Genomic DNA, 26,417 nt, shown 5'->3' with positions numbered 1-26,417 from the left:
TGTATTTTAAAAAAGGCTTTTATTTTAATCCTTCCTAGAGGAATACAGATTTGAATGAAATACATTCATTCCATAAATACATTAGCAGCAAAACCTTCCTACCAGAGTCCTCTCTGCTCCAGCCCCAAGGCTGCACCTTAGAGCAGGCGCACGTTCTAGCAACCGTCAGCTCAGGGATGTGTCTGCCTCTTGCTGTGTAAACAGGGTACGCATGTGAGACCAAGTGAAGGACCGGAGGGATGAACTAACTAAGCTGGGACCCTGAAACATGTGGTGACCATTAAGCCTTCTATACCTTCAAAATCCTTCGGCACCTGCCATGCTTAACAGAGGAGATCCTTCACCACGGACAACTGAGGTCTAACCTTGCAAATGCCCCAATGTGTTTGGAATCATTTGTCATTCCGTGCTGGCAACATTTTCATGGTGTCTTGTTCTTTTTCATAGGATAAATCAGATATAAAGGATCTTTCCCTCCTTCCTTCCACGGTCCAAGATACCACTTTGCCAGCTGAGTCCACATGTGCTTGTTGTCAGGAGATTATCCAGCAGGCATTACTTGGCTCACTACACCTCCGGGTCCCCTTTGTCTAGAGGCTGGAGGCTTTACTGGAGACAGACACATGTCTGAACCTACAAGGATCTCTAAGGAATAATAACCAGGTGGCTCAACCTGGCTTCCGCCAAAGCTAGTTTTCTGGACAGTGGCCCAAGTGTCTCTCCTTTTCTTTTCTCCACCATTGCCTGCTGCCTGGCTAGTCCTTTTTAATCTGCCCTCTCTAGGCATCTGCTGAAATTTTGGGAAGCAAGGTCTACCCTAAATTCCCAAGAAGCCAAGAGAGATTAAGGCAGGTGTTGCTTTAACCTTGTTAGCTGCAAAGTAACAAGCTTACACTGCCGTGTTCCAATCCACTCTGGGATGACTTAAGTCACGATAGTCTACATAAAACGAAACACCAGAACCACAATCAGCAATCAGGATGGCTGTGAGGCAGGGACCAAGTCATGGGGCTGGGAGGAAAATGGAACAATGGAAGAATCTAAAATAAATCTGACTGGTCTGGGCAGAGGACAGCTCTGACTCAGGTATAAACGCACCACCTAGTTTCCCATGTAAATAAAGAACAGACTTCAAAAGCTGACGCTTTCCTCCCCATACATCACTTAAAAATAGGTTACCTGCTCTCTTTTCCCAATCTGTTCTAAAGTGTTTTCATTAGGATACTCTTCTATAAGTGCTTTATCCATTCCCAGTCTGCTTTGACTGTCGGCTGGAAAAAAATCAGAAACCATTTTATACAAAAACCACTGTAGTGGATAGCTAGTTGTACGTTTTTCCCTTTTGCATTTTCCATCCAAAATAGTTGGCTTTTATTTATGTGCCGAGAGAGACTCATCTGCCGAATACACAGCACTGTTAATTCGACAGTCTTCTGTCCCCACAGAGTCTGCTAGCTCTTCCTCCTCGGAGTCATCCTCTTCTTCCTCCTCTTGTGCTGATGAACTGGAGGTGGGACCTTTGCAGGTTTTCAGGTGGCGGGTGAGATGATATTTGGTAAGATAAGCCTTTGTACACTTTTCACAGACATAATCGCGTTTTCCTTCGTGAGAATTGAGATGTTTCTTTAAATGATTTGTTCTCAAGAACAGCTTATCGCACTTGGGACACTTGATCTGGCGCTCTCTAAGAGGAACACAAGGAAAAACCTTTGACTTGGGGTTACACATGACAACCGAGGCACACAATTATTCTGCACAACCTCACGTCTTTGTTAGAGGAGCTCTACTCTTCTGGAAATCAGGCTTTTTTTCATAGCAAACAGCAGAGTCATAAAACATTTGTATAGTTTAAACAGCAGAGATGGATTCTGCCTACCTGTATGTATCTCCTTTGTGTTTCATGTTTATGAAATGCATTCAAGCTGCTGTGAGAACGAGTACTTTGCTCCTTTCCACTGCTGTGCGCTACTTACAAATATACCACAACTTCTCTGTGGTACTGGATTTGTCTACTGTTTATGGATGTTTGGGTGCTTTCCAATTATTATCACAGGCAACAGTACTAAGAATATTTTTATACTCGCATGTTGTTCTGCATATGCATGAGTTTCTCTAGGGCATGTACTCAGGGCGCTAGAGTTAGATGAAAGGATATGCACATCCTTAGCTTTACTGAATAATGCTAAACTCTTCTCCACTGTGGTGGGTTGTTTTTTTGTTTTTTTTTTTAAGATTTTATTTTTAGGGGCATCTGGATGGCTCAGTTAAGCATCCAACTCCTCATTTCAGCTCAGATCATGGTCTCATGATGCTCATGAGATCAAGCCCCACATCGCACTAGGCACTGGGAGAGGAGCTTATTTAAGGTTCTCCGTCTCCCCCCCTGCCTATTCCCTGTTCAAGTGTGTGTGCGCAAACTCTCACAAGCTCTCCCTCAAAAAAAGAAAAAAAACAGTAATAATTTATTTTTAAATAATCTCTACACCCAACATGGAGCTTGAACTTACAACTCTTGCTGTGGCAGAGCAAGAGTTGCATGCTCTACCGACAGAGCCAGCCTGGCGCCCCTCCAACGTGGTAGTACGAATATACATGTCCATCAGCAGCCACTTGAGAGCTCCTGTTGCCCCACATTCTCAACAGCTGGAAGATTCAAATTTGAACATTTGTGCCACCTGGCCAATACATAATGGGATCTCACTATGGTGTTAATTGTATCCCATACAACAAAAATTACCCAGCTCAAACTGTCAGTTGTATCAAGGTTTGAGTAATCCTGGCTTAGACATTTGAGAGAGAAAAAACAGAGATCATGAAAACCTGGAATTTTTTAACTCTAGTTGAACAAAGCTTAACAAGGCTCAGTATACAAAACAGATAAAAGAAGGTTAAGATCCTCGAAAAGGTAGGGTGCAGTGAGAAGTTCTGAAGCCTGAGCCCGTTAGCATTTCTACCACCTTCTCCCAGCAGGAGAGGGCACAGAGGGATTCTGTGTAGCTACAGGATATGGAAAACGAAGTCCCTGCCTTCAAGGAGTTTATGTTCTTTTTTTTCTTTTCTTTAAAACTTTTTGAAGTTTATTTATTTATTTTGAGAGACAGAGAGAACTAGTGGAGGACGGGCAGAGAGACAGGGGGACAGAGGACCCAAAGCAGGCTCTGTGCTGACAGCAGAGAGCCCAATGTGGGGCTCAAATTCACGAACCATGAGCTCATGACCTGAGCTGAAGTCTAACACTTAACTGACTGAGCCAGGCACCCCTCAAGGAGTTTATGTTCTAATAGAGGAGTTATACCATAAACAAAAATAAGAAACATGATACCAAACAGTAAAAAGTACTATGAAAAAATGAAACCAGGTAAGAGCAATGGAGTTCTATTTTAGATAAGATAGTCAAGAAAGGCTATTCTGAGATGACAACATTTTTGAGCAAAACCTGAAATGAGACAGAAAGACAGGGAGATATCTAGGGTGGGGGGATGTCTAGGCACAAACAGTTCAGTGCAAAGGCCCCGAGACTGAAGTGTGTTCAGTATGCTGAAGTATCTTCAAAGGGAAGGCAATGTGGCTACTGCAGAATATGAGGAGAAAAGTAATAAAGATGAAGTGGGAGACACGGCACTACCACACCATGAAGGGACTTCCAGACTATGGTAAAAACCTTCTAACCCAAGTATGATGGGAACGACGGAGAATTATGAGCAAAGAACGTTAACAGTCTGACTTGTGTTTTAAATGGATCATTCCAAGGGCGCCTGGGGGGGCTCAGTCGGTTAAGCATCCAACTTCAAACCAACTTTGTGGGTTTGAAACCCGCATCAGGCTCTGTGCTGGCAACGAGGAGTCTGCTTGGGATATTCTCTACCCTCCCCCCGCCGCCCCAACTCACACTTTCTCTCTCTCAAAATAAATAAACTTAAAAAAAATAAAAATAAGCTAAATAAATGGATCACTCTGGCTGCTATGACAGAATACAGTGTTTTTATGTGTGTGTGTGTGCCTGGGTAACTGTGTTAGGGAATGCATGAGGAGAGAACAGGAGGAGAAAGGGTGGCTGGAAGACTACTGAAATGGTCCATACAAAAGAGCCTGGTGGTCTGGACTGGGTAAAGCTGAATGAAGAATGGAAGACTGAGTTCAAGATGGCTCCAAGGTGTCTGACTTGAGCCACCAGGATGAGTGGTGGTACCATGTACCGAGCTGGTGAACACTGGGGGAAAATCAAGTTTGTGGAGGTAGTATTAAGAGCTGAGTTTTGAACACACCAGCTTTGAGTTGCTTTGGTGGACATCCAAAATTCAGAGATGCTGACTGGTTAGATACAGAAGGTTGGAGATATCTTAAAGCTGATATCCAAAAACCAATGGGACTAAGAAGATGGCCTAGGGAGTAAGTGTCCCTGCTCCTGTTCCCAAGTTCCTCTTTCTGAAAGGACAGGCAAAGTCAGTCTCTGCTATGTGCCTCACACTCTCCTCACACTGTGGGAGGGAACTCCTCCTGCATTTGGCTTTAGGGCTGTAGCCGGGTTTTTTTCTAAGAAGATAAAATGCATTCTAATAGTACTATATCCATTTTGAAATGTCTAAAGGTAAAAATACAAACATCTGAAAATTTTACCAATGACCTCCCTAGGAAAGGAGCTGTGCTGACAGCTCAGAACCTGCAGTCTGCTTTGGAATCTGTGACTCCCTCTCTTTCTGCCCCTTCCCCACTCACACTCTGTCTCTGAAAAAATAAATGTTTAAAAAAAATTATAAACAAACATTAAAAAAATACTTTACATATTGCATTATGCTGTGAAATGGCTACAGAAAAAGCAAGTGCAAATTCAGGCATCACGTGAAAGAAGAGAAGGTCAAGGTCAATGAAGAAAATAAGTCCACTTTATTAATGTTCATTTCTGGGTACCAAATTTGAAACCAGGTGATGAGGGAAAGTTGCAGAAATTAGAGGCATGAAGGCTGATGAAAAGAGGGCTTAAAGGGAACATGACAGCAATCCCAAGTATGAAAGTCTGTGAATTAAAAGACATATTAATGTAGAAGACAGATGTAGCATGAATGGAGGCTGACATAAGTTGATTCAAGCAAAACTTTCCCTCAAAGTATTATCAGTTGTATGGTATTCAAGAAAAAAGTATTTAACCACTTGTCAGAAACACTGTGGAAACAAGGGGAGCATTTGGATGAACTCAGTAGCTCTCAACCCTGGCTGGACATCAGCGTCACTTGGGGAGCTTTTAAAAAATAAAGTCCAGGGCTCTCCCCCTAACCAACTAAATTAGAATCCCTGGAGGTAGGGTCCTGGCACCAACTGGTTTTCACATTTTCTAAGTGATTATTATGAACAGTGTTACAGGTTGAATGTCTGTGTGCCCCACCCCCCAAGAAATTCATGTTATAGACATAAACCACAATGTTATGGTATTTGGAGATGAGGCTTATGAGAGGTAATTAGATTTAGATGAGGTCACGAGGATGGGACCCCCATGATGGATAAGTGTCACATGAAAAGGCAAACAGACCAGAGCTCGCTTGCTCTCTCCCCAATGTGAGGACAGAGCAGGAAGTCAGCTATCTGCAAGCTAGGAAAAAGGCTCTCATCAGAACCCAACCATATTGGCACCCTGATCTTGGGTTTCCAGTCTCCAGAAGGTATTTTGTTATGGCAGCTCAAGCTGACTAACATAAGCAGCTGGATTAAATGACGCCAGAGATCTCTTTCAGTGCTAGTATGTATATTCTATACAGTATTTGATAATTAGTGTGTCTAATTTCCAAAATTCACACTAATAATGAAACTATTTCATGAAGACTTTGTTTTAAAAAGTCATTTTGAGCATTATAAATGTAGGCCTAGACTCCTTGTTTTAGTGTCTCAGGCTGCATTTGATTAGGAATCAGACAAAAGAGCTAGTATCTTTACTAAGCCTTATCAGAATATCAAGTTTCCATTGAACATAACTTTCTAAATAGTACCTCCCATAATATAAGCTAATATTTTCTCCTTCTTCTGACACTTACTAAAAGCTCAGGACCACAAAATCTGTTCTCTTCTCTTTACCAATACTGTAACTAACAAAGCCCAGACATTTAATTACACTTGGATTCATGTAATTTTTAAAAAAAAATTTTTAAGTTTATTTATTTTGAGAGAGCAAGTGAGTGGGAGCAAGGGAGGGGCAGAGGGAGAGAGAGAATCCCAAGCAGGCTCCATGCTATCAGCACAGAGCCTGATACGGGGCTCAATCTCACAACTGTGAGATCATGACCTGAGCTAAAACCAAGACTTGGACGATTAACCAACTGAGCCACCCAGGTGCCTCTCATGCAATAAATTTTTTTTTTTTAATGTTTGTTTATTTATTTTTGAGAGAGAGAGACGGCGCGTGCGTGCGCACATAAGGAGTGGAGGGGCAGTGAGGGGGGTGGCTGGGGAGACACACACAGAATCTGAAGCAGGCTCCAGGCTCTGTGCTTTCAGCACAGAGCCAGACATGGGGCTTGAACCCATGAACCATGAGATCATGACCTGAGCCCAGGTTCGATGCTTAACCAACTGAGCCACCAAGGTGCCCCTCATGCAATAAATTCTTAATGAGTCTCCTAATATTTGACCTTCTCCTTCAATCCTTTATAAAATGGAATATCTCACCTTGACATTTTTCCTCAAAGTCCTTCAACACTTGTATAAGAGTGTGAATACACTTAACATTATTGAAACATACACTTAAAAGTAGTTAAGACAGTAAATTTTATGTGTTTTTACCATAATTAAAACACACACATGGCACAGAACGGTGCCTGAGACATGGGGAGGTAAAATCCTTCAGTGGCTCCCCATTACCTCCAGAATGAAATTTAATTTTCCTAGTTGGATAAAAGGCTCCTGACTTTACTGCCGCCTCTCTCTCCATTGTTCTCACACGCACACTGTGCTCTAACTGTAAAGAACCACTTGCATTCCACAGTCCTTCTCGTACATGTATTTCTAAATATGCCTTTCCTCTGTCTAGAATACTATTCCCATCCTTTATCCTTCTCTGCCTCCCTAAATAATTCTAACTTAATCTTCTTTACTACTTAGCTCAGACTACCAGGAGGCTCTCCCAGACACCCTGGCCGGGTCGGTGACCCTCTTCCACAGCCTCTCAGGATCTGATGCTTACTCTGACTGCAGCATGGTATGGTAGTGCTGTACTGTTCTGCTTCTCTTACCGGACTTCGAGCTCTTTAAAGACAAGGTCTGTGTCTTTTATCTCTGTGTATTCACCAGTTGGCATAATGCTGGACATCAAGGAGATACTTAAATATTTGTTAAACCAAATCACACTATGTGTTGGAAAAAAGCAAATACAGAGAAGTGAAAAATAAGAAAAATAAAGCAAACAAGTAAAACCTTCCAGGATAAAACCAAAAACTTAGGTTTCCAACCTTTGCTTGGCTGTGCAGACACAAGCAGTGGCTACCAGGGTGCCAAGCCAGGAGGCACACAACGGGTCAGTGCGAGCGAGCACTCGAGTTCACCACCCCAGGGGCATGTTGGCTGTTGGAGGACTTACTGTGTGTGGATGAGTACGTGTTGCTTGAGGTCCTGCCTCCGCATGAACAACTTGTCGCAGTAATCACACTTGAGATTCTTCTCGCCCGTGTGGATAACCATGTGGGACTCAAGGTGAGCCTTTTGGGTGAAAGACTTGTCACACGAAGTACATCTGTAGTTCTTCTGACCTGCGCATGAACCCAAATTGCCACACTGTGACTAACACAATCATTAGCACTCCCAAGAAGACCAGGCACATGTATGGGCATGTGGCAGAGGCAGAAATGAAAGAACTGACTGGTAACTGGAACATCACTTTCTAGGGCTATCTACCAAGAACCAGTCAGAGAATATGAACTTATATTCTGTGACTAAAGCCAGGGAAGCTAATAAATCTGACCTCCTTCTAGGACCACTTACCTGGATGTATATAAATAATTTTTTACTGTTTATAGCTGACACAGGATATAAAATCTGAAAAAAAAAAAAACTACTTATAAGCCTAGAGACCAACCTAACTCAACTATGTTTAAAAAACCTCATAAATTCTAGCACTGTCAACAAATATACTTTTACAACCTAAATTTATAGTTTTCCATTTTTTAAACATATGACCTCATAAACCAGGGATGAAATAAAATACTAAGAATGCAGAAATAAGATTACTCTAAGTCAGGGGATAGCAAACTTTTTCTAAAGTCTAGTCTGTATCTTAAGCTTTGTGGGCCATACAGTCTCTGTTATGACTACTCAGTCTTAATGCAAAGGACAAGAAAGAATTTTACTTTCAAAGATTTGGAAAACCAATGACTCAGACAAGAAAACTAAAACTTCATCAGATATTTTGTAGGATGTATTTTAAAAAGTGTTAAAACAAAGGGGTTGGTTTACATGGAATTTAGAAAACGGAACCTCAGAAAATAGAACTTGGCAGTGTTTACTGAGCACTATTCACAGGAGAGAAACTGGTTCTGGCTGGTGTCTAGGAGTGAGCGCTCATGAAGGCTCAGAGTGTTTCCTTAGAATTCCCTTTGCTGTAACGTCCAAACGCAGGGGCACCGGGGTGACTCAGTCGGTTAAGTGACTTCGGCTTAGAAGAAGGATGAGCTGCATGGTGGGAGCCAGTGAAGACATCTTTCTTTTCATGCCTATTATTAAAAAGCAGCTCCACTGGAAGCTCATGATCTCATAGTTGGTGAGTTTGAGCCCTGTGCTGAGCTCTGTGCTAACAGCTTGGAGCCTGCAGCCTGCTTTGGATTCTGGGTCTCCCCCTCTCTCTCTGTCCTTCCCTGCTTGTGCACGAGTATGCTCTTTCTCTCTCAAAAATAAATAAACTTAAAAAAAAGTCCAAACATGGATCACCTTTCTAATTCAGTACATTTTCCCAGTCACCACACTATGGGGTGGGGAGGGGGGACCTGGAATGGGGAACACTGTAATAACCAGAGGTAACACTCTCTGAGGAAGCACAATTATTCCACCCAGATTTATCACCCAATGAAGTCCTGCTGAGAGCCAGCTGGATTCATTCTCTAATATCTCAATTCTATACCCGCAAGACTATCTTGTTGCAATTTCTTTACTACTGCAATTTCTAATTGTCGTGAAATTCCATTTTGATGGTCCAATATAACATACCTGTATGTATCTTGAGGTGGGTCCGCAGGTTGCTGGGATCACTAAAAGCCTTGCTACAGAAATCACACTTGTGGGGCTTCATACCCATGTGACCCATAAAGTGGACGTGAAGTTTGGAAGGAGAGATAAAAGCCTGGGGGCACATGGAGCACTTCCACTTCCTCTCTTTGCTGTGGCTTGGTCCATGGCTGCTGCTGTGGCCCTGGCTATGAAGATGGTTATGGATGTGGCTGGTAAGGTGCGCTTTGAACTCTGTATAGGAATTGCACTCCTTGCCACAGTTACAGAGGTGCACATCTGGGTGTTCAGGAACACCTTCAAAAAAAAAAAATTACTCAATGTCTTCTCGTAGTTAAATTTTAAAACTCGTTCTGGGTATTAATAATGTTGCTTGCATTCTCTGTTCTACCAAAATTTCCACCTTGTCCATTACCTGTAAAACTAAAATGTCTTGTTCAATACTCCCAGCATCTCACAGAGCATGCCAGACACAAAGGAAGCACTTGGTAACACTGGATTATAATACATCTTTCCCAGGCAAAAAAATTTTTTTAGTGGGGCGTCTGGGTGGCTCAGTGTGTTAAGCATCTGACTTCGGCTCAGGTCATGATCTCGCAGCTCGTGAGTTCAAGCCCCATGTCGTGCTCTGTGCTGACAGCTCAGAGCCTGGAGCCTTCAGATTCTGTGTCTCCGGTCATGATCTCGCAGCTCGTTGAGTTCAAGCCCCATGTCGTGCTCTGTCCTGACATCTCAGAGCCTAGAGCCTTCAGATTCTGTGTCTCCCTCTCTCTTGTCCTCTCCCCCAATCGCACTGTCTCTCTCAAAAATAAACAAACATTAAAAAAAATTTTTTTGGTAGTAAAAACTTTTAAACTTGTCGTCATGACACAGGGCAAAGGAAAAGACTATGAAGATTAAATCCATTAAAGGAGATTATCTGTTTTTTATGAATTTAAATTACAATGGTACTGGCTCAAAAAGCAGCCTCAGGAACTTCCAATACCCCAAATCAAAATCCTAACACAAAAGTTCCTTTCATATGAATACTGCTTAATCAATAACATTCAGTTTATGAAGAACCTCACAGATTTTAACACTTCTAACATAGGGTAATATCCTACTTTTATATATATGAATGTATGTAATTTGGTTCACCTAACATGTAACCATTACCAAAACTACTTCTGGTCCTTGGTGTTTTTACCATGCTAGATTCAGGAGAAATAAGTCTTATCATAACTTACCAATCTGCTGAGCATAATCCCGGCTGTAATAAAAAAGCAGTTCATTTTCAGGAGGGATATCTTGTGAAGTGCAGAAATAGATTTTTCCATCATGGGGATAAGCCACCAAATTCTGTTCTTCCCGGTTCCTAAGTTATCACATTTAATAGATCAAGCATATCAATTTTGAAATATATGCTAAATACATCATATCCCTAGAACAAAACTCTACATGAATACTTAGACATAACTATTTTCTTTAGGTTATTTTTCCAATTCCCTACCCTAGTGATTAGGAGGGACTCATATAGAAACAAAATTCATACTTGTGTACATCAGCTGATTGCCCTTTATAGTCAGAAACACTAGAGAGTCTTTCACCAGAACAAAAGTTAATAAAATGAAGTATTAAGAGCATATGACAAAGACACAGAGATAGAGAACTGAACAAGAACTACAACAGCCTGAGGGCTGATTAATAGTGGAAATAAAGAGAAGGTACCCACTTGCAAATTCAATGATAACTGTATCATTCCTTATTGTTTAAATAAACTAGTTTAAAAAAGGATAGTTTCTTGTGTTTTGACTTACAGTTGCCATTAATCAGCAACTACTGGAGGAAAGAAGGTAAAAAGCCTTAGGCCTTAACATATGTTCAGATAGCAGTATAATCTGGACCCTGACTCTTCCCTATTTTATGCAAAGCTTCCTACTGAAAAACATTCAAATCGTAACTATTTCTTCATCCAGACTACTCTTACCTGGCTTTGCGCACAAACATCATCCAATTACATTCATTTTCATCAGTTGTAATGATGCAGAATTCTAGGACACCGTTGTGGTATATCTGTCAACAGAAGGTAAACATACATATCAAATGAACTAACACAATACAAAGCACTATTAAACTTAGGCTAGCAACAATCGCATTTACTCTGCAGTAGATCTCAGCTTTCATAGTCAGTGTGGAAATCCATGGTTGCCTTCTCACACATTTGTCATTCCACCAGTCCCCCATTTCCAGCAACGTCATAAATACCATCAGAGACTGACAGTGCTCAAGGTATAGAATGACCTTGCTCTTGATTATTCACATTTTGCCTTGACTGGAAAACACAAAACAGTCTACTTGTCTTCATCACCTACCATATGGTGGAGGTGGATCACTGAATGGACAAAAAGGTCAGAGAACCATCTCTTTTCATTCTTTTTCCACTGGACCTAGCGTTCTTCTGTGTTCTTTCTGGAAACCAAAATTCAAGTCCCCAGTGCCAGCAACACCATACCTTTCCACTGATCACAAGACCAACCTTCCTCTCACTCCAATTCTGCAGGCATCATTCCCAATCTATTGACTACAAGTGAATCTCTACAAACATGTTACAGGAATAGCTATTTATGTCAAAACCCTGCATTTCCAGCCCCTCCCATTAGAAAAGTAGAGAAATGGTCTCAGCTTCCAATCCCAGAACTGTTTCTCAAGCTATTTGAGAAATGTTTTCATTGATTACAAAACAAGACTTTCATCATATAAACAAAGTCCATGGCCTCAGCTGCCACAAGTAATTAGAATGAAGAATTACTGGATTATCTAACAAAAGAAAGACTAAAAACAGTTTACCTTCTAAATTCAATAGGTGGTATTTTGCTAAATATTATAATTTGGCTATAAAGAACAAAAAGGACATAATATTAAACAAATGACAGGTGAATGGCACCGTATGAGTCTTGCCCAATTTCGACTTTTACCACGTCACTTCTACTGCTTTTACACTTTTAACTACATCACTGTAATAAAAACATCCAAAAGTCACAGAAGAACTTCATGAACGCTGACCTTCCATATATGGTTAACCGCCTTGTCTGTCCATTCTGCTACTTCCATGGAGTGACTCTGCTGGCCAATGAGAGGCCCAAAGCAAGTCCGCACAGGAATGGTTTCTCCAGTCCATACACCTAGCAGGGGAAAGACACCAACTACCCAGTCAATGATTTAAACACCTAACAGGATATACAAGAGAGAGTAGCTTAGCTCACGTAAAGAATCTTATCCTCAGTGAACCTAAGAACTGATACTCCAGCACTCCTGTGAGGTAGCTAAGTTTTATGGGTTCTATCCTATAAATATGGAAAATGTAATCAACAGATTAAAGGAAACTCAGAAGAAATATGCAGAGTAAGAACCACTATCAGAAATTCCTAAACCCAGTTTTATACACAAGGAACCAAAACAAGTCCTTCCCAAATGACTAGAGAACATTACTTGATGATAAAAACACAGACCAATTACTGTAAGTCAAACTTATGAAATCATCTGTGCTTATAGCACTGCTCTATATTATCTAAGCTTTTTAATGCTTTCAACTGACTCATACCCAAACTATAGCTGAAAAATAATGAACCTAGTTCGGTATTTTCAAAGAAAAGGCACAGTAATTTAGAAACCATTTTAAATTCAAATATGGGTAACCAAACTCTGGCAGTCCTTTCTCCTAAGGAGTATTAGGAAATTTAAAAACACTTGATCTTTTTTTTGTGACAAAAAGTTATCAGTGGTGAATTTTCCATGTCTTAGAGAAGAAACTTAAGTTTCGAGGAATGTTTTGTCATAATTGTTAGAGGATGATACAGCCAAGAATCAAAGTCTTCAGACTCAGGCCAAGAGTTTCTCCTTTATTCAATTTTGATTCTAAGAAAGGGGAATTTTCTCAATAAAGTTTCAACTTGATTTATTGCTATTACTACACAAATGTTCCTAAAAGAATGCTTAAGCCATAAATTAACTTTTGATCAACCAAATAATGATGAAATTATACCTATCCACTTTTACAACTCTACACTAACAGAGCAAGAAGAGAACTGATGGGCTTTGAGAGTTCCAAGGTTCTTACCAACTTCTGCTCCCACAACTGACTGGCGAAGAACAAGCTGCTTTGGGAGAGAAAGCCTCGCCCTGCTCTCTATTGGAGTGTCAGGAACAAAAGTCACTGGTCCGTGATCAGGGCAGTCTGAGGGATAGGCTCGGTCACAGAGCGTGCACCCTATGGATGGGAAATTTGAGAGATACAAACGGGGTTAGTTCAAGCAGCCTAAATTGCCACCTGCTTTTTAATTTAAATGCTATTACTAAAACATAACCAATAAGAAGCAAAGTTCTAATAAAAATATTCTGATTAAACAATCACTTTCTTACACTAAAATACATATCCCAGTCTTAGATCTCTCTCTGACAGGATCTGAATTTTTTTTTTTAATCCCACAGGACAATTTTACTATTCAGTCCATAAGAGACTGATTGAAAAGTAGATTACTTTTTACACTAGTAAAAGTGGATTACACTAGATTATTTAAAAAATGAATTACATTATTCCTTACATTAGGTAGATACCTTTACATATATCTAAAGTCCCAAGATTCCAACTCTACCCAACTATATGAGGACAGTGAGTTGAAATGCTGTCATGCAAGGCCAAAACGGAGAGGACAATACAGGTCAACAGAGTCAGAGACAGCGGCACCTCTGTTCACTTTTCTTTCACTATCAACAAATTGGTCAACCAGGTTTTGATAACAGATTCTTTTTAAAAAAAAGGCGGGGGGCAAAAAATGCTCTTTGGGACGATAGGTAGAATCAGCTTCTTGCAGACATGTTTGCTTAAAATTCTTAATTTCTTACTGTTCATACTGTCTTTCTTTTTGCATTGTCAGAAAGGGTGCTGCCTTTATATACTGATCTCTATGCTTACTGTAACTTCACTTTTACAACAAGTGTCATTCTCTGTAAATCTTCTGCTTTTTTATTTCTGTTAAGGAAGAGCATACATGACCCCTTTTAGTCAATGATTATGTTCAAATTTTCCGAATTCGTCCACAAATAGTTGGAATACATAAACCTTAGAACCACAGCCATCAAAGTGTCTTTCTCCTAAGCAATCATTACACATTTCCACTTATATGACATAAAATATCAAAGTTTTCATATTTACGCAAAGTAGAGATAATATCTTACTTCAACTACTACTTGACTAAAAATTCCTTGAATATTAAAGATCCCCTACAGTTGGTGAGAACTGATTCTCCATTGCACTGAAGAATCCATGTTAAATCTCCAAATGAGATTCAGATTTCATACCAGAAAAATGCTTAAAGGTTTCTCCGAAAATACACAAATGGCAAATAAGGACAGAGGTTGAACATTGTTGTCACTGAGGAAATGCAAATCTAATCCACAATGACATGCCACCTCACAGCCACTAAGATGGCTACAACAGAAAGTGTTTAAAAGATGTGGAGAAATTAGAACACTCATACACGGATGTTGAGAACTGAAAATGGTGCAACTACTTCAGAAAACAGTCTGGCAATTTCTCAGAAAGTTAAACATAAAGCAATTCTACTCTTTTTTTTTTTTTTTTTTAATGTTTATTTATTTTTGAGAGACAGAGAGAGACAGAGTGTTGGGGGGGGGGGGGGGCGGGGGCAGAGAGAGATAAAGACACAGAATCTGAAGAGGCTCCAGGCTCTGAGCTGTCAGCAGAGCCTGATGAGGGGCTCGAACTCACAAGCCATGAGATCATGACCTGAGCCAAAGTCGGACGCTTAACTGACTGAGCCACCCAGGCATCCCAAAGCAATTCTACTCTTAAACATGTATCTAAGAGACTTAAAAACATGTTCATACAAAAACTTGCATATGAATATTCATAGCAGCATTATTCTTAATAGTCAAAAGTAGAAACTAAATGTTCGAGAATGAAAGGTAGATAAACAAAATGTGGTTATCACCACACAATGGAGTAGTACTCAACCATAAAGAGGAATGGGGTACTGATCCATGCTACATGGACGAGCCAGGACATTATGCTAAGGGAAAGAAGCAAGACAAGGAAAGCCACAGGTTGTATGCTACCACTATATGAAGTGTCCAGAATAGGTGAATCTATAGAAAGATTAATGGATGCCTGAGAATGATGGCAGGGAAAGGAGGAGGGGAGGAGGGGTTAGAAGGGAAGGAATGATGAGTGACTGCTAGTGGGGTATCTGGGGTGATAAAATTGTTTTGGAATAAGATAGTGGTGCTGGTTCCACAACCTTGTCAATATACTAAAAGCCACTAAATTGTACAATTTAAAATGTACATGTGAATTAAAAAAAAAAAAAACACATAGGAGCAAGAGGTTCTGCATACCCATATAAAAAAGGATCAATAGGCTTATTTAGGCCACCTCTTAACTTCTGCTAAGTTAATGAGCCTACATTCTTAAATTATTTCAAAATTATAAATTTCAGACTTTAAAAGGTTAACATAAAAGTCCTCCTCACTGCTTGGCTTCTGAGGCACCAGAAGCTCTGTCCTACTTTTCTGACCCTCCTGTTCAATCTACTTCGGAAGCTCTTCCTCTGCCATCGCATCTTAAAATCCCTAACCCTCTTATATGCCATACTCGCACTAGGAGCTAATTTCACTCCACTTCCATGGCTGTGATTAACGTCCTAATGCTGAGGATCCCTAAATATCTGCAGACAGATCTCTGTGTTCCAGATTAATATTCTCACTAAACACCTCTACTGGGTATCTTATAGACACTAAAATCAACAGGTCTGAAACCAGACTCACTATCACTCCTCAAAAAAACAAACAAAAAATAGAAAACTACAATAAAAAACAACAGTCCTCCTCCACCATTCATTATCCTAAGGAATGGTACCACTACCCCCTAGTCTCCTGCCAGAAACCAGGGGTATCTCCTTAACCCTTCTCTCCCAACTTCTGTAAATATACCCCACTTTTTCTCACCATCATTCCTTCTATTTTAGGTTAGAAAATCACCTTTCACTTAAATTATGGCATCATCTCCTTTACTTACTACTTGCCTCTAACAAACTAGCCCTCACCTTGCAGCAGAACCCCCATCCCAAACCTCACTCCTTCAGATCTTTGACTGGTCTTAGAAAACCCTTTGTGTTCTGGCTCCTACTTCTTTCTCATCACCCACATTTTATGCTTCAGCAATTCTGAACCATGTGACATTCTCTTAGTTCTAGGCACTTATGGGTGGCAACTCCTGTCTGGGATGCTGTTCTTCCTGATCCTCTGCTGCCAACACCTTTGATGTCCTTTGAGTCTGTGCTAACACATACACAGTGTCCCCTGATAAGTCTTCCCTATTGCTTCCATGGCATTGTTAGATGCCCACCTCAGGCTCCTTCAGACCTGGCACTTAACCCCACCTTCCCATTTATCATACCATATCTCAACAGCCCCTTTACTTGCCCACGCTTCCCATCAGATTATAAGCTCGTTAAAGTCAGCTGTCCTCTGCTGCAGACTGCTTTCTACCCCGTGTCTGGCACAGAGGCCGGCATATACTAAGCATTCAACATGTTTCCTGCATGAATGACGCATGTAATGACATCAACAAACCAACAGTTTTTCTATTGCTTTTTGTTATTCTTGACCCATAAAAAGAACTTTTACATGCCCAACTACAGTAATTTATACGCAATCTGAGCAAAAATAAAACTTGCATTTGTATCTACCTACTATTTCCATACGGATAAAGAAGTACATGTGATCTAATAAATCTTATGTTGAAAAAGCACACAACCTGACACACAGAATACCTCAGAGAACACCTCACTACAGTTCTATAATTAACTCTATTTTTGAAACACAGGGATAGATCTTGATTACTGGGCTGAGAGTATCTGTAAAATACAGAAGGAAATGACTATGGTTTCATTACTTCAGGATACTGTTAAGAACCAACAAAATGTCTGTATGTCATCTGACTTACTTAAGAAAAAGCCATTAACATAACGGACAATGCACAAAGAAAAATTCCAAAGTCTATTACTTTCTATACTCCCTTAATCAACACCTGACTTTGTGATTAAATCTGTTAGAGATGATAGCCCTTTCTACCAATATTTCCAAAAGAAAAAGGCTAAGCACACTCACAAATTGTAAACAAGGTTGCCATATTTTCCTTGTTTGAATTGGAGTCTTCCATTTGCAGTGAAGGTGGTACAAAAGAAAGACTGTCTGAAGATACATCTACATGACCTGTCCCCATAGCAACCTCCTGGGTGATGGAGGAGACAGCCACAGGTTCTAGGCTTAGGCCAACTTCATGGAGGGAAACAGATTCTAAGGAGGCGAGGTTGTGTGAGGTAGAGAGTGCCACGCTTACAGAGTTGGTGCTCATGGCCACGGTGTGGATGGAGTCACTGAGGGCACTGTCAGACATCCCGTTGACCCGACTTGCAATGTGGTCTGTCTCCATGACCACAGGGAGCTCCAGACCATTCCCATGAATGGGTATCACACCACCATGTCCTACAGTGTCTGCTGCAAGGTTGTTGCTCACAGAATCTACAGACAGAGGTTCATGACTTCTGGAGCCATTTGGGATTTGGGCATGCTCGCCTGCAACTCCGTCCATTGTAAGCTCTTCTGCCATTCCATCTGTAGAGATTGGGCTGGTAACCCTAGAGACGTTCTCCATAGTGATTGTTGTGTCCAAGGCCACCTCATGGCCATCACTGGGATGAAGACTTTGGGCACCATGTGTGTTCACAGAGCGAGAGTCTATTGAAACAATGCCTGGTTCTAATCCAACATTTCCATTGGACTGATAGGGATCTAGAGCTGAAGCGTTATTGGCGATAGATAATGCTGTATTACCATCAACATTTATAGAGTTAGGGTGGATATATTGAGGTGGTGGTCTGTCAGCTAAATAAGATAAAATGCCTGAAAAAAGAAGAAGATGAGATTTTAGAGACTTTTTAGTACATTGTTAAATATAAGGAATTCCAAATCTTAGAAGCTACTTTCCTTAAAAATATAACTAAATTAATCTCTTATCTACTTCTTTGGTTTAATTAACATATATGCTTTATAAAAATAGCAACATAGGAGTGCCTGAATGGCTTAGTTGGTTAAGCATCTGACTCCTGATTTCAGCTCAGGTCATGATCTCATGGTTCATGAGTTCCAGCCCTGTGTTGGGGCTCTACACTGAAGAGCAGGGCCTGCTTGGGATTCTCTCTGTCTCCCTCTTTCTCTCTGCCCCTCCCCAACTCATGCTTGCTCTGGCTCTCAAAATAAAAAAAAACTTAAAAAAAAAAAAAAAAAAACTTTAAAAATGGCAACATAAATAGGCCATAAAATAATCTCCTACCTATTTGGTTTAACTGATATATACCTTATAAATAGCAACATTCATATACCATAATTCAGTTTTCCCTGTGAAACTCAGAAATCGTAAAAAAAAATTAACTATGTTCCTTTGAAGTCACTGGAAATTGAACATTTAAATGACGCCTTTAATATGTATATAGTTGGAATTCCTGAAACCTAAGATACTGAAATTTCCTCTATTATAGTTAAAAGGTAAAAGGATTTAAAAGCAGATCTTCCACATGAAAATGTTAATTAATTTAATAAAATTTAATTAAATACAACTAAGTTTTAAGTTATTAAACTATCATAACACATTATGGTCTATTCAAAATAAGTCACAATTGTATCTGCTTTATTAAAACCGAAAGAGGGGCGCCTGGGTGGCTCGGTCGGTTAAGCATCCGACTTCAGCTCAGGTCACGATCTCGCGGTCCGTGAGTTCGAGCCCCGCGTCGGGCTCTGGGCTGATGGCTCAGAGCCTGGAGCCTGCTTCCGATTCTGTGTCTCCCTCTCTCTCTGCCCCTCCCCCGTTCATGCTCTGTCTCTCTCTGTCTCAAAAATAAATAAACATTAAAAAAAAAAAAAAATTTTTAAAAAAAACCGAAAGAAACATTTAAACACTCATGCTTATAAGGATGTGGTCAAATGGTACTTGCTGCACTGCCAGTGGGAATGTAAATTACTAAAACCTCTTTGGAAAGTATATATATCTTAATATATAAAAGTATACATATAGTTTTAGATATATATATAAAATTAAATATATACAAGTACATACATACTTAATACATATACTCATGTGCAAGAGCATATGAACCCCAAAAACACTTTCATAGGCTCTTGCACAAGAAATTCCACTTAATGGTAATCTTCACTAAATGCATTTCATAAATATTATACACAAAGACTTTCCTATAATAGTAATAAGAACCTGGAAAAAACCAAAATGTCCAACAATAAAGATTGATATAATAAACAAACGATGGAATATCCATTCAGTAGATTGTAATGCAACATTAAAAAGAATAATTACAAAAACCATGCAGAAGTTAGGAAAAATAACTATGTAAAAACACAGGAAAATATTAAGTGGAAAAAAGGACACACAACCATATAGAAAGTACAGTCTTAGTTATGAAAAACAGTAAAAATCTATACACCAAAATAAAAGGAAGAAAGTACACCAAGAAGATGGATGATAGGACTATTGGTGGTTCTTCTCCCCATTTGCTAAATTTTCTGAAACATACACTGAGAATAAGAAGTCAATAAACTTAAAACAAATAAACCTTAATTTATAATAAATAGTGACACTAGCAGGACGTGTGGTTGACAGGAATTACAACTGCAAAATTATAAAAATTAAATCAAGGAAACACTGGAGGAGAAAGGAAAAAAACTGTTCATCTGTCATTAAGAAATCATGCTTAGTCTGGGGCGCCTGGGTGGCTCAGCTGGCTAAGCGTCCGACTCCGGCTCAGGTCATGATCTTGCAGCTCATGGATTCGAGCCCCGCGTCGGGCTCTGTGCCAACAGCTCGGAGCCTGGAGCCTGTTTCGGATTCTGTGTCTCCCTCTCTCTCTGCCCCTCCCCCATTCATACTCTTTCTCTGTCTCAAAAAATAAATAAACGTTAAGAAAAAAATTAAAAAAAAAAAAAAGAAATTATGCTTAGTCAAACTGCTATATTAATAATGTGTGATCTGTATATGCTAAAAGGAAAAGTACAAAAACATGTAAAGATTTTTTTTCCCCACCTAGAGATTAATATCTAATACTGACAAAGAGAAAACAGGGTTATTCAAGTCTTCAAGAAGTGAAGTTAATAGGAGGCTCTATTCTTTCTTCAAATTTCCCAAATAACTATAATACTTACCAGGTAGAATGGTTCTGAAGTAACTGCTCTCCAGGTGGGGGTAAGGTGGTGGAGGTAGGGTGTAGTTTCTTTCGGGTAACCCACACATCACCCCTCGATCCCCAATACCCATTGGGAGCATCAGAGACAAAGCAGAAGGCAGAGAGCTCAGGGAGGGACCCAGGTTTGGAATTGCCACTGGCAGGCCTACAAAAAAGTTTTTTTTCTCAATTAAAAGAAAGTTAAGTACTTAAAAATTCTCTCAATAATCACTAGCTAAACTCAAGAAAGTTTCTGCAAATGGGGAAAAATCTCACCTAAAAGCCCTTTATATCCCCAGACAGGAAGTGTTGTGCAAATATCCACAAACAGGCCCTAAAGTTAGTTCTCAAGTTAGTTTTAAAATGGCCAAGTTGATCCTCCAGTTGTCTGTATTGCTTTTAAGTACTAAAACATTTAATTACAATTAAAAACCTAGTTTAAATAAAATTTAAAAGAACAAATCATACAGAGATAAAAATGGGAAAAAATACCAAAGCTCACAGGAGTAGTCTTTGAGTAATGATATTACAGATTTTTAATTTTTTTTTAATGTTTTTATTTATTTTTGAGAGAGAGACAGAGCATGAGCAGGGGAGGGGCAGCGAGAGAGGGAGACACAGAATCCAAAGCAGGCTCCAGGCTCTGAGCTGTCAGCACAGAGCCCAACACGGGGCTCAAACTCACGGAGTGTGAAATCATGACCTGAGCTGAAGCCGGACACTTAACCAACTGAGCCACCCAGGCACCCCTACAGATTTTTTTTAACCTCATTATTTATATTTACCATTTTATATGGTGAGAATGTTTTACTGTTTAAAAATTCTTAGCCGGGGCGCCTGGGTGACTCAGTTCGTTAAGCGTCTGACTAGGCTCAGATCACGATCTCACAGTTCATGAGTTCGAGCCCCAAGTCAGGCTCTGTGCTGATAGCTAAGAGCCTGGAACCTACTTCAGATTCTGTGTCTCCCTCTCTACCCCTTGCCTGCTCACATTATGTCTCTCTCTCTCAAAAATAACTACACATTAAAAAAATTAAAAAGGAAATTCTTAGAGGGGTGCCTGGGTGGCTCAGTCAATTAAGCATCCAACTCTTTAATTTTGGCTCAGGTCATGATCTCACAGGTTGTGAGATCGAGCCCCACATCAGGCTCTGCACTGACAGCATGGAGCCTGCTTGGCATTCTCTCTCTCACTCTCTCTCTCTCTCTCTCTCTCTCTCTCTGTCCCTCCCCCACTTGTGCGTGCATACGTGCTCTCTCTTTCAAAATAAACAGACTTAAAAAAAACTTTAAATAAAATTTCTTAGATATGCTTCTACTTGGAAGTGCAAAACTGTACAAATATACAGTCTTTTGTACATATGCTGTATTTCATGATTTAAAAAAATTCAAACTTTAGATTGTATCTATCTTGGATTATATCTGCAAGGTGTGGAAACGACTCTTACTGTACGTAAGTATAATAATGAATACTGACCAACTTGAGCAGTGATTTATGTTTGCCCATGGCAATATTTTTTAATAGGCTTTTCCTCCTTAACGAGAGTGTTCACTAAAAGGAATGCCTAAGAGATAATCAAATGAACTCACTAATAAATTGTTTAATTTCTTTTGTGGACACTAAAAGGAATGTGGAGACCCTAGTTCAGATGAATTTATTTAACTGCTGCACAGTAGTAATTAAGCAGGTAATTCCCTACAGAGAACTATTTAAACAACTTATAGATTTAAAATATCCTTAGGGGTGCCTGGGTGGCTCAATCGATTAAGCATCCATCTTCAGCTCAGGTCATGATCTCACGGTTTGTGAGTTCAAGCCCCATGTCAGGCTCTGTGCTAATAGCTCAGAGCCTGAAACCTGCTTCTGATTCTGTGTCTTCCTCTGTCTCTCTGCCCCTTCCCCACTTGCATTGTTTCTCTCTAAAATAAATTTTAAAAACATTAAATAAATTTTAGGGAAAAAAATACCCTAAACATTAACTCTTATTTCGATAAAGAAAGTCCATTACGATGTCACAAATCTTTAACGACCACTAGCTTACCACTGTAAGAACGAACAGCTTATCTCTTTTCTATTTCAGTAGAAAAAAGAAAGCAGATAAAAAGGTTTTAAATGTACAGCGATAGAGAAAATGGGAGCTTTTTCTGTACAACTCCTCTCTGGATACTGAGGCTCCCGGGGAGCCCTACCTGGGAGCTCCATCTCTGGCATCTCCTCTTATAATTCTCAGCCTCCTGCATTTGCGGTTGTTCCTGGTTTTGGATATAATAGAAAATAAAGCTCAATTCCTCCTATTTACTGAGAATGCTGAATAGAGTAACTTTCATTCTCTTCTATTAACCCAGGGACAGAGCGCCAAGGGAGTGAACCAGATGAATGGGTAATCCTAGACAAAATGCCAAGCAAATTACAGCTCTAGGTAACAGGCCACCCACCCCACAAGAGGACTAATCAGAAAAAGCTGCCACTCCTGTCCACTAGAACTCCAGGACTCCACAAAAACGTTCCTTCCATTACGCTGCCACTCGTGGAACTGCTGTTCACACCTGCCTGGCTTCCCCTTCACACTCGTAAAGGGGCTTTGACCCCCTGCAGGCTCCATTTAGAACTGATAATACAATTAAGTGTTCCAATCCAGTCGCTCTCCCTTCCCACTCACCTGGGGCAGGGATGGCGTTGTGAGTGGGTGAGGCAGCCAACCCTAGGTGACTCCCTGAGCCTGGCAAGGCATTGCTCACAGAGGATGAAGTCAGCTGCTCCATCCCCACTGGGCTCAGGTTCATTTCATTCATCCTAGGAAAGAGCACACACGAGTGAGGCGAAATCTTACCTCAGTGATTCCCTTTTAAGGTACTGCACAACCTGAGGCAATCAGGATAGGGAAATGAGAGCGGACCAACTACTAATTCATTTTTATGCTCACAGCTCTCAGACAGCGAATGTCATATTCTTTCTAATCATAAAAACCCTGGGATTCAGAGACGTTAACTCAGTCAACGTCACAAAGCAAAAATATGATGTAACTCAGGTGCGCTTTGTTTCAAACCCTACGCACACTACCCGAAGCAAAGCACAATCCTTAGAGCACATGGCAATAAGAGTTTGTTTTTGTTTTTTTAAATACCCAAGCTTTTTCTTTCACAGTATTTTCTCCAAATGGCCTATTACTTCAAACCAGACTTTTGTAGATGGTTTGGTTTAATTCACTTAAAAGAATTTTTACTAATTCTTTTTACAGGAGTTATAGTGATACTGGGTCTGAATTAAATTATTAATAATGAGGGGCACCTGGGTGGCTCAGTCGGTTAAGCATCCGACTTCGGCTCAGGTCATGATCTCGTGGTTTGAGAGCTCGAGCCCCGCATCAGGCTCTGTGCTCACAGCTCAGAGCCTGGAGCCTGCTTCAGATGCCGGGTCTCTTCCTCTCTGTGTCCCTCCCTTGCTCATGCTCTGTCTCTGTCTCTCAATAATAAATGTTAAAAAAAAAAAAAAAAAAAAATTGAAATATGTGATCTGGATGAAGCAATGCATCTTCATCCTTACTAGAAAGGCAACTAGAAGCATAGGATAAATGAGGTGCATCAAGGACAACACATTAATAACAGTACAAGTATTTAATTATGCTATAAAAGAATGCAAAAAAAAATCCTATAGCCTAAAGAAACAGCAGCTACCTGTAATGCTGAAAGTTTCTAGGTGAGTTTGTTTAAAATGGACTTTTCCTGTAATTTCTTACAGCTATAAATGTAATTAAAACTCTACAACCACCAGAGCAGTAATAACCTATAACAAATGGCTACGATATTTTTTTTAAGTAAGCTAAAAGTCTATAGCTTCAAATCTCAGTCTAAAAATTCCTGAATTTAATCTGTGTACCTAATCTCCAGATAAAAATCAAAATGGTGTTTCTGGGTTGACTCCTAGGCCTTCTTCTCAAACCAGTTCAAACCAGAGTTTAGCGTGAGGCTCAGCAGATTTCTGCTTTGTCGTGAGTCACTGAAATGTGATGACCTCAGCAGCCATAAACCAAAGGTAACAAATATCCCAGGGAAAGCAAGCAGATGAAGGGAATTTACAATAAGATCCGAAGACTCTCATTCTAAAGGGCAATTCTATTCTACCTACCTTTCTCATACGGGTTTCTAGGAAGCAAGCTTGGAAGAAGAGCTAAAAATCAAGATCCCAAGCTCTCTCTTCTTCCCTACTCATTCCTGGTAAAATCCTTTCCTTCACACTTCTGCAGTTTGTATGTGTGTGTTTCTAACTGACTTACAGAATAAACCATTTGCCAGTTGCTAATCTTGCAACTTTTTCCTAGAATGACATATAAAAAGCTAACTGAAACTCACCCACTTTGCAAAAGGCATGGACAGGTTCAGCAACTTCAGTGAACTCGTCTTCCTCATCCTAAACATACAGCCTATGAAAGGGTCCCAAAACAACAGCCAAATGTAACTCTATCTGGCACCGATCTGTACAGCCATGGTATAAAGTACCTGAAATATTTGCATGAAACCTGCAAAACTAAGAATTCCCCCACATTACCATCTGAGCCACAGGGTAACCAGCAAAATTCAAGGTGAAGCATGGTGTTAAGCTAAAAATACACTCTGGAATCCAGATCAAGATATTAAACGCTCAAATAACTCAAAGGCACAGGGAAAAGGTGTGAATGAGCCAAAAATCAACGTGTGGCTATCTAGAACGATTCGCATTTGGAGTAAATTTGGTTGCATGAGGCTGGATTCAACCCAACTCTGGTTTCTGGATTTCTGGTCTCCTTTGGGACATAAATCCATTTGCAAATCGCACCTGTAACCTCCCTCGCGGCACCAAAACCAAAGAAAGGCACTCTGAACTCTGATTTGCCAAACGCTTCCCAAAGATGTCACCAGCACAGGGCCCATCACTCACCTGTGATGCATCTGCTTGGGGCCAAGTGTCAGAGAAAAGAACACAGGCGCGGCGGGGAACCGGCATCAGGGTTTGCGTTCCAGGGTCACGTGCTACCGCATCTTGCTTACAACCGCTGCACAAACGCGGCCCCTCGGCCCCGCGGCCGCCCGGGGCCGCCCAACTTCTCCCGAGGGCCGGCGGCCGCGCACCCCGCCGCGAGATGGGGCATGCCGGGGGACACCCGGGGCTTTTCCTCCAGAAGCTTCGGGAGGGGGGCTGCCCAACCTGGGGGGTGGGAGGGAGGAGAGGACAAGGGCGGTCACCAAAACGGAGTGGATGCAGTCCCCGTCCCCTCGCCACCGGCGCGCCCGGGCGCTTCGGACACCGCCTCCCAGGGGCGGCCGACTGACTCGCCCGCCCGCCGGCGTGAGGCCCGCAGGCCCAGCCGCCCTCGCCCAGCCCCGGCCGGGCCCGCGCGCAGCCCACCTGCCGGCCGCGCGGGGGGCGCGCGCGCCTGCCCCACCGCTTTGTTCCTCATCCGGGCAGAGCTTGCCTCGGGCCCTCCCCGCCCGCTCGACCCCCGCGCCCCGGGGGCCGCTGGCCTAACGTTTCCCGCCCGGCCCGGCCCGGCCCGGCCCAGCCCGCCGACTCCTCAGGGCCGCACCCTCCGAGGCGCGTTTCCGGCTCCTCAGCCACTCGGGGCGCCTGCCGCTCCGCCCCTCGTGCGTGCGCCCCTCCCGGCCGTGGCCCGCTAGCGGCGACTGCGTCCCGGCGCCCCTCCCCCAGCCGAGCCCCTTCCGCGCGTGCGCACTGAGAGGACCCAGGCCCGAGGGGTGCGGGGCCCGGAGAGGCTCCGGAGGGAGAGTCGCGTCTCAGGCCTGCTGGATTGCGTCGAGCGCCGAGCTATCGACCCACAGTTGCTAGGCATCCAGCGCTGCAGAGCATGTTTTGAGCGGGTTCTGAGTCCCCTAAATCCTCAGACTCGGTTTCAGTGTTCGTAGCGTTCTCCTGCTAGGGAAGCGTGGGTCCACGCA

The 26,417-nt window shown here is 41.5% G+C and overlaps 1 protein-coding gene across 5 annotated transcripts; it reads right to left on the bottom strand.

The window, feature by feature from the left end:
* PRDM4 (PR/SET domain 4) lies at nt 1-26,146 on the bottom strand. 5 transcript variants are annotated; one of them, XM_053894955.1, is made up of 13 exons: nt 25,870-26,028; nt 25,402-25,668; nt 23,147-23,280; nt 20,467-20,652; nt 17,365-18,159; nt 13,295-13,444; nt 12,241-12,359; nt 11,165-11,250; nt 10,425-10,552; nt 9,181-9,495; nt 7,562-7,730; nt 7,169-7,286; nt 1,541-1,684 (listed from the first exon to the last, which is right to left on the bottom strand). In XM_053894955.1, the coding sequence occupies exons 2-12, from the start codon at nt 25,410-25,412 to the stop codon at nt 7,214-7,216; spliced, it is 2,166 nt and encodes a 721-aa protein (XP_053750930.1). In that variant the 5' UTR covers nt 25,413-25,668; nt 25,870-26,028; the 3' UTR covers nt 1,541-1,684; nt 7,169-7,213. The 5 variants fall into 5 exon arrangements, with proteins under 5 accessions (XP_019302243.2, XP_019302242.2, XP_053750930.1 ...); XM_019446698.2 differs by lacking the exons at nt 7,169-7,286; nt 25,870-26,028 and adding an exon at nt 26,048-26,146 and having other exon boundaries at nt 1-1,684; XM_019446697.2 differs by lacking the exon at nt 7,169-7,286 and having other exon boundaries at nt 1-1,684; nt 25,870-26,027.
* Between the last annotated feature and the right edge of the window lie 271 nt (nt 26,147-26,417).

Source organism: Panthera pardus, unplaced genomic scaffold (assembly GCF_024362965.1).
Source record: "Panthera pardus isolate Hobbes unplaced genomic scaffold, ASM2436296v1 HiC_scaffold_6, whole genome shotgun sequence".
Classification (NCBI taxonomy): domain Eukaryota; kingdom Metazoa; phylum Chordata; class Mammalia; order Carnivora; family Felidae; genus Panthera; species Panthera pardus.
The sequence above is the reverse complement of the archived record's forward strand: the minus strand, read 5'-3'. Positions and strand labels throughout refer to the sequence as shown.